The sequence below is a fragment of the Schistocerca piceifrons genome, chromosome 3 (assembly GCF_021461385.2).
Source record: "Schistocerca piceifrons isolate TAMUIC-IGC-003096 chromosome 3, iqSchPice1.1, whole genome shotgun sequence".
Classification (NCBI taxonomy): domain Eukaryota; kingdom Metazoa; phylum Arthropoda; class Insecta; order Orthoptera; family Acrididae; genus Schistocerca; species Schistocerca piceifrons.
Genome location: NC_060140.1, coordinates 714,889,837 through 714,903,468, shown reverse-complemented (window position 1 = coordinate 714,903,468; position 13,632 = coordinate 714,889,837). Strand labels below are relative to the sequence as shown.

Below are 13,632 nucleotides of genomic sequence, written 5' to 3'. Positions count from 1 at the left end.
CGATACGATAAACCGCAATCGCGATAAGCTACAATCCAACCTTTATCAAAGTCGGAAACGTGATGGTACGCATTTTTCCTCTTTACACGAGGCATCACACCAACGTTTCACCAGGCAACGCCGGTCAACTGCTGTTTGTGTATGAGAAATCGGTTGGAAGCTTTTCTCATGCCAGCACGTTGTAGGTGTCACCACTGGCGCCAACCTTGTGTGAATGCTCTGAAAAGCTAATCATTTTCATATGGTTCAAATGGCTCTGTGCACTCTCGGACTTAACTGCTGAGGTCATCAGTTCCCTAGAACTTAGAACTACTTAAACCTAACCAACCTAAGGACATCACACACATCCATGCCCGAGGCAGGATTCGAACCTGCGACCGTAGCGGTCCATTTGCATATCACAGCATCTTCTTCCTGTCGGTTAAATTTAGCCTCTGTAGCACGTCATTTTAGTGGTGTAGCGATTTTAATGGCCAGTAGTGTACATTATCTGGATTATTAGAGACGAAATTGACAGGAACAAAAAGCCCTCTGCCGGCCCTTGTGGCCGTGCGGCTCTAGGTGCTTCAGTCTGGAACCGCGTGACCGCTACAGTCGCAGGTTCGAATCCTGCCTCGGGCATGGATGTGTATGATGTCCTTAGGTTAGTTAGATTTAAGTAGCTCTAAGTTCTATGGGACTGATGACCACAGATGTTAAGTCCCATAGTGCTCAGAGCCATTTGAACCATTTTTTTTTAAATAGCACTCTACCATACCCGTGGTAACGGAAGCATCCCAGGATTTGGCGTAAGTGTTTTTCTTTTTTTTTTTTTCTTTCGAAAAACCTTCACTCGATCTGCTACATGAGTACCATTAGCATGAGGTTCACTGACGAAGCCCACAATTGTCTAATGAGTGATATTTCATTATGTACGACAGACTGGAAAGATGTGATGTCTATTATCCAGAGAAGAAGTCGTATCGAAAGTTCCACTAAACTTAAAAGAAAGAAAAAAGCTGAGGGACGGGCCTTGTTCTAGATTAATAACTTCCCTGAGCATACACGCTCTTCTGAGCAACAGGGATCGACCAACATATCAAAAGATGCTTTAGATCATCATGCTTGAGGATTGTCCGGTACGCAACTGGAGAATACATTCTGGGAACTGTCACCAAATTTGTGGTCTTACTCCTACTATGCCTTCACTGTAGCGCTGCTAGACTCATCAGTGAAGACAAAGTGGTTGTCGGATACTTCCAGTTATATTAAGGGGACGTGGACGTCATTTTTATCTTAAACACTAAACTACGTGTAATTTTTGTTTTAGGTACACTGTACCCCCACACTGTTCAAAATAAAAGGTCAAAACAAGTTTTATTTTTTTAATTTTTATTTTGCTGAAACAGTAAATCAGAAATATTTACGAGTTTGTTGTTATATGTATTTTTAAAAATATGTTTTTTAGAAGTACGTTTTTTCTCCTATTAATTTAAGAACAAACGACACGCTCATGCTCAAAATATTTGGTACATTGTTGTATAATGTGGTTCAACGTGTATTCAAGCACTATATTATTATTCATGCAAAATTTTGTTTTTGTAGCTTTAATAATAGATGAAATAATGATATCTAAGTTCGCAAAAACGTTCATTACTGGAAACTTAAACTAAAGATTTGCATGTCATTTTTCTTCAATGATAACATGTCAAAATATGAGAGCTCAATAGTCTTCTTGATTCTGAGTGCTCTTTTCATCTTTTTTAGTTTTCGTCTTTTCTGTATAATTCTTGTCTCTGTCATTTTTTCAGCAGTTTTTTCAGCTTCAGCAACATGTTGTTTGTTCACTCCTAGCAGCTACTTTTCATGTCCTCTCCAGTTTTGATGCCTAATCTACTCATGGTCTTTAATCTGCTTGTTACTCCATCATTAAAACATATTATGGCATCAATCACACCAATCTGAAGATATGACATGCCAACACAAACAATTTTTGGCAAGTGTTCTCAAATGCAACTACTGAAGCTTTCACTCGCATTCTGAGTTTTTCCACATATTGACTTTGGTTCCACCACAACAATTTATGGCATGGGTTGTGCATTTGTATGTTTTTGTCCATTTGCATCACACCTCTTATACTTACACCATGAAGCGTTTCCTTTTAGGCTGAGTCAATGCTGAGGATGGTCATCAGTGGATATTCTGTGAAACAGAGTTGCCCAGATTGTTTCTTCTCGTCTTACTGACATTTTCGCTGTCTTTCCTGATGATTAGACCATAATATTCTGTAAGGTTTTCTGTTTCTGATTTGACGAGTCTGCCTTGTCCACCAATTGCTTTGCCATCAGAGAGTTGTTTTCGCAAAGTTTCCTAAGTCTTGCCTCAGTTCTCTTCTGCACATGTCCTATATATTCCTTTTTTTTAAATGTCAGTTTTATCATATAGTTTGGCAGCCACAACACTATCGAAGCCTTTAGAGTCGCCGTCACCAAAGTAGTGAGAGTATTGCGCACCACATCTAACAATCGACTTACTAAAAATAGAGACTACCCACTTGCTTTCCGTACCACCACTATCACCTTTTAAGTTTTTGTTACATTTGTGTTCATTTACCTTATTGGTATAGCCTTGGCAGTGTTTTGTCAGACACTCAGAGCTGCCTGCGTCTAACAGGTAACTGTGATAACTCCATTCAGCGATGTATGGTCTCTCTTCTGCCAGGAACCATCCAATTCATCAACAATTCGCTGCCCACTGCATAAATGCTTCACTGACTTCTGTTTGGGCATTATGCAAATGTTTATAAAACCTATCAAATTTGACAGGTGGCGTTAGGAGAATATAGGCACAGACTACATGGGCTGCATTTCTTCCATTTCCAGTACACACCGTGCAACAGCAAGGCGAATATTCACTTCACTATATTTTGTGCATGTTACAGGAGATTTCATTGTACATTTCGTTACTTTACACACTTGACATTCTATTACAATTTTGCTGGAATGGCCTCTTCTCTTACTTACAGCGCCACTAAATGTAAGAATTTTTTCACGATTATGGTATTTACATTTAACAACAGAAAAAAGTAATTTTGAAAGCATGCACTAACTAATTAAAATGTAACCGTTATTTTAGCACTGCACCAACATCTTGTTCATTTTTGGAAAGATGTTTCAATCAGCGTTTTGAAGCACTGTCCGACGAACTTTTAGTTCTAACTTCACTTCACTGCGGCGTAACAACGTCTTCAGTTTTACAATTTCTAACAACACGCATGTGTTGATTACCGTAAAACTTACGACTGAAAATAAACTTCTTCGTTTTTGGCATTTCACCATGTAAAGTGATGAAACTATAAAGTCACAATAACACGTTTACAACACGAACGCACGCAAAAAACGTAAGTTAACTCACGTAATCTACTTGCGTTGTCGCAAAGATCGATTACAACAGATCCCTGCTCATTGACCAGTCGATATGTTCGCCAAGGATGTTACACAAACAGGTTTTGGTGTTTGACAGTAGTGTGACAGCTAGGCATTCACGCACCGCATCCGCTTTAGAAAGGCATTTAAACACGGAAACGATGAGGTGCTATACATTACGAATATATTTTTAGAATCGGAAATAATCACAGGATTTTAATAAATAAAAATTCCAATTTTTGGGCCCTGTTGACCTCCAGGTCACCTTAATGAGGGATATATCGCAGCAGGAGGCCGGCTTCAGAGACATCTATACCCAGTAAGCAGTCAATGACACAGCATACAAAAGTGAACTATAGAGTTTGAGCAAAGCCTAATGTGTTAACAGTCAAACCGAAGCGCCGTAATCTGTCGTTGCTATATGGGAAGAAGAGTAGGACTTCCCGACGACGAGGAGCTCAAGGTTAGATTCACCAAGGATGGTGTGGAAAACTGACCGTGCACTCTTCGCCATTACTCTTGAGCTATTTAGGGAACCATGGAAAACTTGAAGCTGGGTGGTCCGGTGAGGATTTGAAACCAGCTCGTCTGTTATAAGGGTGAGGTGTCCGTAATTCTATTCTGACATGTCACGGTTTATCACCAGTTTCGCGAGTCATCCTGTTTCCTTCGGCCCATGAGCATACACGAATCACTGTAGCATCTTTAAACACCGCCCGGACTTAAATTTCACGATATATTCAGGAAGACCGACAATTAGCATGGGGTTAAAGTTTCTAAAATAATGATAAGGACACAGTAATATCTTATATGACCTTGATGTCGGCAACATCGCTCAAGTACAACACCAAAATATATTTCTGCACGATCGTTTAGAGCATTCTGACCATTTCTCTATAGTTCTGCACATTTACTTCTCATAGCATACGCAGAGTATGTTGGTATTTTCATATTATGAACTTCTTTCTTTTTGTTAATGACACTTTCATGACAGTAGTGCAGTCGAAAGAGCATAGAAATGACTACAGTGGTTCACTTATCTGTGTGAGACAACAGAACGTTTCCTAACCATATAGAGACAAAATACACTACCAGACACAAAAAGCGTCGGATGTCAACGTAACTTCATATATGTACACATCGTTACCGGCTATGTAAACAATTAGAGTTGAATTTCTCTGCGACAAGTATAACTGCCGCCAGACAGCGTAAGTGATGTTCCTGTTCAGTGTTGTTACAACACCTGGTAGACTGTGTGAGGGGCGTGAATAGCGTCAGATTTTGGTAGCTGTGGATGACAGGCAGATGCCGCATACTAGTGTCAGGCAGTGTTACGAGCATCTGACAGAGCTTGAAAGTGACTTTATTGTGGGTGTCCTTATGGCTCGCTGGTCGAATCGCTTAGGATTCAGATTTGTGGGAACGCAGCGGTGGCCCGACGTTGGACTGCATGCAGAGGCGGAGGCATTACTCTTTGTCAAGGCTTCAAATGGTTCAAATGGCTCCGAGCACTATGTGACTTAATTTCTGAGGTCATCAGTCGCCTAGAACTTGGAACTAATTAAACCTAACTAACCTAAGGACATCACACACATCCATGCCCGAGGCAGGATTCGAACCTGCGACCGTAGCGGTCGCTCGGCTCCAGACTGTAGCGCCTAGAACCGCTCGGCCACTCCGGCCGGCCTTTGTCAAGGTTCCGGTCGACCACATCTGACCACCACAAGAGAGGATCCCCATATTGTGCACCAGACACATCGTAGCCCCTTCACATCTGTGCCATTCATAACAATAAACTTCCTGCAACATTCTCTGTCATCTCGCACCATCTGCCAGATATAGCAGCAGCTGGAATAAGGAATTACCGTCCCGTGCGTAGACTGTCGTTAACACCACAACACAAACGGCCTAGCACACTGGTCTCACATTCGTGAGGGCGACAGTTCAAACCGGCGGCCGGCCATCCTGATTTAGGTTTTCCGTGATTTCCCTAAATCTCTTCAGGTAAATGTTGGGGTGGTTCCTTTGAAAGGGTGCGGCTGATTTCCTTCCCCATCCTTCCGTAGTCAGATGAGACCGATGACCTCACTGTTTGGTCTCCCCCCCCCCCCCCCCCCCCACCACACCAAATCGACCAACCAACACAAACGGCCACGTTTCGAGCGATGCCGTTACCGGGAGGTACAGACTGCTGATGGCGTCGCATTGTGTTGAGCGGCGGACCAGGCTTCTACACTGCCCCAGATGAACATCATCGGCGAGTATGGCAGCGACCTTGGGAGAGGTCCCATTCTCCCAATGTCTTGGGAGACACAGAAGTCTTACTTGGCATGATGGTATGGGGAGCCATAGGGTATGACTTCACATCACGGTTGATGGTGATTGAGAGTACTCTGACGTCACAATGATACGTCACAGACACACTGTGTCCTAATGTACTACCTTTCATGTGAGAGTGGTGCAATTTTTTAACAGGCTAATGCTCGCCCACTTATGGAGCGAGTCTCTGCTTGATGTTTAGTTACTCCCGTGGCCTGCAAGGTCACCAAATCTGTCCTTACAGAATATGTCTGGGACCAGCTCGGACGTCAACTCTTTCCGGTATCCACGATATGAAGGATCAGCTACAGCAGCTGTGGGCCAGCTTGCTTCAGGAGAGAGTACAACATCCTTATCACTGCCTTCCCAACGAGTCATTACATGCATCCAGGTCGGAAGGAACGCCACTTCATACTTATAAGTGGCTCTTACTACCAAGTTCATTGTAAATTTCACTTGATTTTGTTACCACTGGCTGGCCGCTATGGCCGAGCGGTTCTAGGCGCTTCAGTCCGGAACCGCGCTACGGTCGCAGGTTCGAATCCTGCCTCGGGTATGGATGTGTGTGATGTCCTTAGGTTAGTTAGGTTTAAGTAGTTCTAAGTCCAGGGGACTGATAACCTCAGATGTTAAGTCCCATAGTGCTTAAAGCCATTTGAACTATTTGAATTTGTTACCACTACAACAACATCATGTACCATAGCAACCTGTGAATTTTTATTTCATTTCCTCGTTCCCTTCTGGGAGCTTCAGTTTTTTTCTGGCAGTGTAGTGAGAATGTTAAAAATAAAGACTCTTTTAAGGTACAAATGCGCTATTAAAAGCCGGTCACTGCAACGTTGCAATTATACTTTTACGGAAGTGAAGAAGTTTTTAATAAACTGCTTCACAACTGCTAAGAAACAGAGGCGTGGTTGGACAGGAATAACCATAGGCAGTGACGGACGACATGAAACATAGTACAGACGTAACAGAGGTGGAGTAGTATATTTATAATGAAAAATGGCATAGATTTCGCCATATGGGAAAGCAGGATAACACTCATAAATAAATGGTCCTTTTACTAGTATCGCCTGTGGACGAAATTTGACTAATTGTATTCATAAATTAACGAAACTCAGTTTTTTAATATAAGTAACTGGAATTTATTCGTGTGCAATTCTTAGTTCCTACATGAAGACTATGCATACTTTTAGATCTTACCCGAACGCTATGAGGAAAGGAGTAAGAAAGGACGAAGACGGATCATGAGAGAATGAAAGATACAAATGAGGGAAATAATTGCTATATTCTACAATTTAACGATACAAAATCTCAGTGTAAACAATAATTTTAGTAAATATTCTTTCCTCATTCACTGAATGTCTTTGCTTCCCATGTTCACAAATATAAAATTTCAAATTATTGAAGATAGAACTCTACTTGTTGCAACATATGACTGACCGTTTGGTTGTCTTAAAAACATCCCAACTTTTCTCAGTGTTTGTCCTTGTGACTTATTAATGATAATAACAAATGCAGGAATTACTGGGAATTGTGTTCTTTGAAACTCAAAAGATAAAATAGTACCAGAATAAGTTATATGTACACCCAGAACCAAAAGTCGCTTATTTTGTACGATTCCTGCTAAAATTTGGCAATCAATAGCATTATTGTATAAACATTTGAAACGAATTCTGGTTCTACTAACTAATTCCTCTTTCGCATTGTTTTGCAATAATAAGAACCGTAGAGTTAATTTTTAATGGTAATTTTTTTGGTGGCAAACGACTTGCAGACAGAGAATTCAAAAACTCTACTGAATAGTAGTTATAATTTCGTATTCATTATCAAAAATTATTTTATTTTCGATGTTCACTTACTGGAGCTTTAATGCGTCATAGAGAGGGTGTTACGAACATGAAAGCATCTACTTCCTTTTAATACTCTTAACGTCTACGTACACACATTTTTTTCTTTGTGCACATCTATGGCAAAGTACTTCCGTATTATATGAGTTTCATTGGTTTTCTTATGTAATTCACATTAAAATCGGTACTTCAGTTTTCGTGTTCGCATATTAATATCATGATTAACAATGGTCGGGTGTTCCGCAGCAACTGTTGGTTGTTTCGTAGGAATTGGTTATGATTAACAATGGTCGGGTGTTTCGTAGCAGTTGTCAGTTGTTCTGTAGCAATTGGTAATTGTTCGTTAGGAAGTATCAGTTGTTCCTTAGTAGGTGTCAGACAATGTATAAGCTGTTGTGAATGGCTGTTTCTCTTTCAGCTCCGCACAAGTCAGAGCTTGAAAGATGAGCTCGTCATAGTTTCATATACGTTCAGTATCGAAAGAAGGCAAGAAGTTAAGATGGCTGCAGTATAAGCTTAGATTTTATTGAATATAATACATTTTACTTCACTCATTCCTATTTTTCAGGATTTGCATCCAACGTTAAGAAGTAGAACGTAAAGTCTGGGATAACATACCTTTTTTTTTACTTTTTCAGATTTTGTGATCGCGTCCCAGGCTTAAATCTGAATCAGTCGCCATGCAGGCTACCTTGCTGCTGCTGCTGCTGTTTACGGGCTGTTCCATGTCGGCGAGGATTCTGGGCATCAACCCCACGGCGTCCATCAGCCACCAGAAGCCGTTCCTCATCATTATGCGGGCTCTCGCCGAGAGGGGCCACCAGGTGACGGCCATCACCAGTAATCCATTAAAGGTCAGCATCTAGTGCAACATTTTCGTCTTATACTCTGCTGGTCACTAAAACTGCAACACTATAATGGCGGCATGTTACAAACGTTGAGATGGCGTGGAGTGCGCTACACGCTGTTCAATTGATAAACAAATGCAGCGCAGCAGTACGTAATAGGCGGGAGTAACGCCATCTGTATACAGGCTGTTTAACTTGAGACAGCTAAATATTTCGAAAATGACACATAGCGCGAAAAAAATGTTCTAGGTAAAAAGTTAGTATTAGTAAAGGGGACATGTGTCCATGCCACAACTGTTTCAAATGGCTCTAAGCACTATGGGACTTAACATCTGACGTTATCAGTCCCCTAGACTTAGAACGACTTAAACCTAAATAACCTAAGGACATCACACACATCCATGCCCGAGGCAAGATTCGAACCTGCGTTCGAGGCAGCGCGGTTCCGCACTGAAGCGCCTAGAACCGCTCGGCCACGTGCCCCAACTGAGCACCTCCCAAACACCCCTACTGCGTGGGCGTGGTCAACATTGTATCTTCAAATGTGAATCCACCATTTTTATTGCATACTCGGAGTCTGTACCAAAAGGTTCGTGCGATTTCCATTGTTTCCAATTCGTGGTACATGGCGCTGTAATATAAAGTGTGCCTGCTTTTGACATTAAGAATGGAGACATTGGATTCTACATATCATTTCGATGTAAATGTAAATATTTGCTTTCTAACGGTGATACTGATGTTAAAACGTTACTCCAGTGTTGCAAATGTATTTGTACAGTACAAATAATGCGACTAGACATTGACATTTCTGGCAAATAAGCTACTTGTATGGTAACGTAGTTTTTTGTTCCTAAGCGGTTGTTTGTTGTGAGTCCTCAAACCATCGGAATTCTTGATTTCGTGACCGCCCACGAACCCCGCCACCAGGGTGTCTGATTTTGGTATGTGCTTCTATCCAAAGGTAAAATGTCCACGAAGTGATAGTGAAAGGTGCACCTTGCCGTGGATACACATGTATCGTGCCAGAACCACACGCACACTGAAATCGAGCACCCCAATGGTAAGAGGCAAGGTGACCCACCGATATCAAGCATCCCTACGGGAACAAAAAAACTATACATTTACATCGTTCTTCCTGGATCACGCTAAACGTAGTTTCCAACCAGATATTGAAACGGCTAACTATGCTCTACTGTACAATAAAATTTGCAACACTAAAGTAAATTCTGAACATCAATGTCGATCGTTACATCGCAAATGAAATTTAGAATCAAATCAGTCGATTGTTAATTGCAAAAAACAAGCAAACTTGATATTAAATTGTCAATTACTGCACCATCTACCACGAAGGGAGAACAATGGTTTCAGTAAACTATTTTTTTGGCGTAGGATCCGAATATGCAGCCTCGTGATGAATGGGTGTTGTGTGATGTCCTTAGGTTAGTTAGGTTTAAGTAGTTCTAAGTTCTAGGGGACTGATGACCATAGATGTTAAGTCCCATAGTGCTCAGAGCCGTTTGAACCATTTGAACCGAATATGCACTAAAATGCGGAGTTCCCATTTGAAAATACAAAGTCAACCCCGCCCACGGAGGAGGGGTGGTTAGGAGGCGGCCAGTTCTAGCACAGATAGATGTCCCCTTTCCTAATACGAGGTGCATTCAAGTTCTAAGGCCTCCGATTTTTTTTCTCCGGACTGGAAAGAGATAGAAACATGCGCAATGTTTTAAAATGAGGTCGCGTTCATTGTCAATACGTCCCAGACATGGCAGCACCGTACGGCAGATGGAATTTTACCGCCAGCGGCGAGAATGAGAACTGTTTTAAATACTTAAAATGGCGACGTTTTCCTTACTTGAACAGCGTGCAATCATTCGTTTTCTGAATTTGCGTGGTGTGAAACCAATTGAAATTCATCGACAGTTGAAGGAGACATGTGGTGATGGAGTTATGGATGTGTCGAAAGTGCGTTCGTGGGTGCGACAGTTTAATCAAGACAGAACATCTTGTGACAACAAACCGAAACAACCTCGGGCTCGCACAAGCCGGTCTGACGACATGATCGAGAAAGTGGAGAGAATTGTTTTGGGGGATCGCCGAATGACTGTTGAACAGATCGCCTCCAGAGTTGGCATTTCTGTGGGTTCTGTGCACACAATCCTGCATGACGACCTGAAAATGCGAAAAGTGTCATCCAGGTGGGTACCACGAATGCTGACGGACGACCACATGGCTGCCCGTGTGGCATGTTGCCAAGCAATGTTGGCGCGCAACGACAGCATGAATGGGACTTTCTTTTCGTCGGTTGTGACAATGGATGAGACGTGGATGCCATTGTTCAATCCACAAACAAAGCGCCAGTCAGCTCAATGGAAGCACACAGATTCACCGCCACCAAAAAAATTTCGGGTAACCGCCAGTGCTGAAAAAATGATGGTGTCCATGTTCTGGGACAGCGAGGGCGTAATCCTTACCCATTGCGTTCCAAAGGGCACTACGGTAACAGGTGCATCCTACGAAAATGTTTTGAAGAACAAATTACTTCCTGCACTGCAACAAAAATGTCCGGGAAGGGCTGCGCGTGTGCTGTTTCACCAAGTCAACGCACCCGCACATCGAGCTAACGTTACGCAACAGTTTCTTCGTGATAACAACTTTGAAGTGATTCCTTATGCTCCCTACTCACCTGACCTGGCTCCTAGTGACTTTTGGCTTTTTCCAACAATGAAAGACACTCTCCGTGGCCGCACATTCACCAGCCGTGCTGCTATTGCCTCAGCGATTTTCCAGTGGTCAAAACAGACTCCTAAAGAAGCCTTCGCCGCTGCCATGGAATCATGGCGTCAGCGTTGTGAAAAATGTGTACGTCTGCAGGGTGATTACGTCGAGAAGTAACGCCAGTTTCATCGATTTCGGGTGAGTAGTTAATTAGAAAAAAAATCGGAGGCCTTAGAACTTGAATGCACCTCGTATTAACTTCTTACCCAGAGATTTTTTTTTCGTGCAATGCATCGGTTTCGAGACATTTAGACGTCTCAAGTTAAAACAAATACTCTGTATAAGTATCGGGTATCTCATTCAGAAATCACGTTTGAATATTGTGAGTGGGCTGAGGTGCAAAGGTAAACTTCAACAGGCAGGTGTCGAAATTTGAAAGCGACAGAGTGTGGCCTATCGAGATCGTGGTTTACGTTACGCCATATTGTTGCTCACGTTAGTCGGGATACTACGATTGTGATGCGAATACGAAACCGGTGGGAACAGGATTTCCACGGCCCTATTCGACTAGCGCACGAAAAAGCAGACGTATGCTTCGCTCGGCCGCGCTAGATCTTAGCTTAAGTCAGTAAATGGCCGTGGCTGCAGCAAGAGACATATCTTCAAGGTCAGTGTGACGACATCCTGAATATCACAATCTGACACATGGTGACCGTTGCTACAGGTTCGTTTGAAGCGGCAGCAGGCCGGTAATTTGGACAACAGCCGTTACATTTCTGATGTGTTAAGGCCGGCGAGTGCATCCTGTCTTGCGTGCCTGTTCTGACCTACTTTAGTACGGAAGGTGTTCGACTGTTAGCTTAACGAGCACGTTCTTCGCATACTACACTCATTGGCACGAGTTGGTCATGAGTTGGCTAGAAATTGGTTCGCCAGCACTCGCCAGTCATTACGAGTGAAGAACTCTGCCATAAAGATGATGCATTATGGAATGATATACCCGTACCTTTCATCCAAGCTCAGTTCAACTCGATGTATAGCCAGGCTAGACTCATTGTTGCTTCCAGAGGTGGCAGCCAAGTACACTAAATTTCACACCGTGTATGCACTCAAATCACTTGCGAATATAATCGCGTAGTTTTTGTACTAACTGTGACAAACGATGAGGCCAGATTACAGCTTTTCAGTTTCGCTATGTACATGAATGAGCGTTTGAGAACGGGGCTGCAACTCCGAAGCTAGCCAGGAAAAACTTTAAATATAAAAAATAAAATAAAATAAAAACAAAGTTTAGCGGCGGAATTTCTCTTTCCAAAACCAAACTCTTCCTACTTGACTGTATAAGCACAATAAGTAAAATTAAGTTATTTGATATCCTTGCTGGAGTTGCAGTTTTAAGGATCAGCAGTGTAGATAACACAAGCAACACACAAAGATGACGAAAGACTAGAGAATTTACCACGAGCTTTCTACACTCCTGGAAATTGAAATAAGAACACCGTGAATTCATTGTCCCAGGAAGGGGAAACTTTATTGACACATTCCTGGGGTCAGATACATCACATGATCACACTGACAGAACCACAGGCACATAGACACAGGCAACAGAGCATGCACAATGTCGGCACTAGTACAGTGTATATCCACCTTTCGCAGCAATGCAGGCTGCTATTCTCCCATGGAGACGATCGTAGAGATGCTGGATGTAGTCCTATGGAACGGCTTGCTATGCCATTTCCACCTGGCGCCTCAGTTGGACCAGCGTTCGTGCTGGACGTGCAGACCGCGTGAGACGACGCTTCATCCAGTCCCAAACATGCTCAAAGGGGGACAGATCCGGAGATCTTGCTGGCCAGGGTAGTTGACTTACACCTTCTAGAGCACTTTGGGTGGCACGGGATACATGCGGACGTGCATTGTCCTGTTGGAACAGCAAGTTCCCTTGCCGGTCTAGGAATGGTAGAACGATGGGTTCGATGACGGTTTGGATGTACCGTGCACTATTCAGTGTCCCCTCGACGATCACCAGTGGTGTACGGCCAGTGTAGGAGATCGCTCCCCACACCATGATGCCGGGTGTTGGCCCTGTGTGCCTCGGTCGTATGCAGTCCTGATTGTGGCGCTCACCTGCACGGCGCCAAACACGCATACGACCATCATTGGCACCAAGGCAGAAGCGACTCTCATCGCTGAAGACGACACGTCTCCATTCGTCCCTCCATTCACGCCTGTCGCGACACCACTGGAGGCGGGCTGCACGATGTTGGGGCGTGAGCGGAAGACGGCCTAACGGTGTGCGGGACCGTAGCCCAGCTTCATGGAGACGTTTGCGAATGGTCCTCGCCGATACCCCAGGAGCAACAGTGTCCCTAATTTGCTGGGAAGTGGCGGTGCGGTCCCCTACGGCACTGCGTAGGATCCTACGGTCTTGGCGTGCATCCGTGCGTCGCTGCGGTCCGGTCCCAGGTCGACGGGCACGTGCACCTTCCACCG

The 13,632-nt window shown here is 43.4% G+C and overlaps 1 protein-coding gene across 1 annotated transcript in view; it reads left to right on the top strand.

The window, feature by feature from the left end:
- LOC124790028 (UDP-glucosyltransferase 2-like) overlaps nt 1–13,632 on the top strand; it is a 132,646-nt gene that overhangs the window by 10,412 nt on the left and 108,602 nt on the right. The window contains exon 2 of the mRNA XM_047257584.1: nt 8,212–8,427. Coding sequence (XP_047113540.1) covers nt 8,254–8,427 — 174 coding nt within the window. The 5' untranslated portion in view covers nt 8,212–8,253. The remainder of the gene's footprint in view (nt 1–8,211; nt 8,428–13,632) is intronic.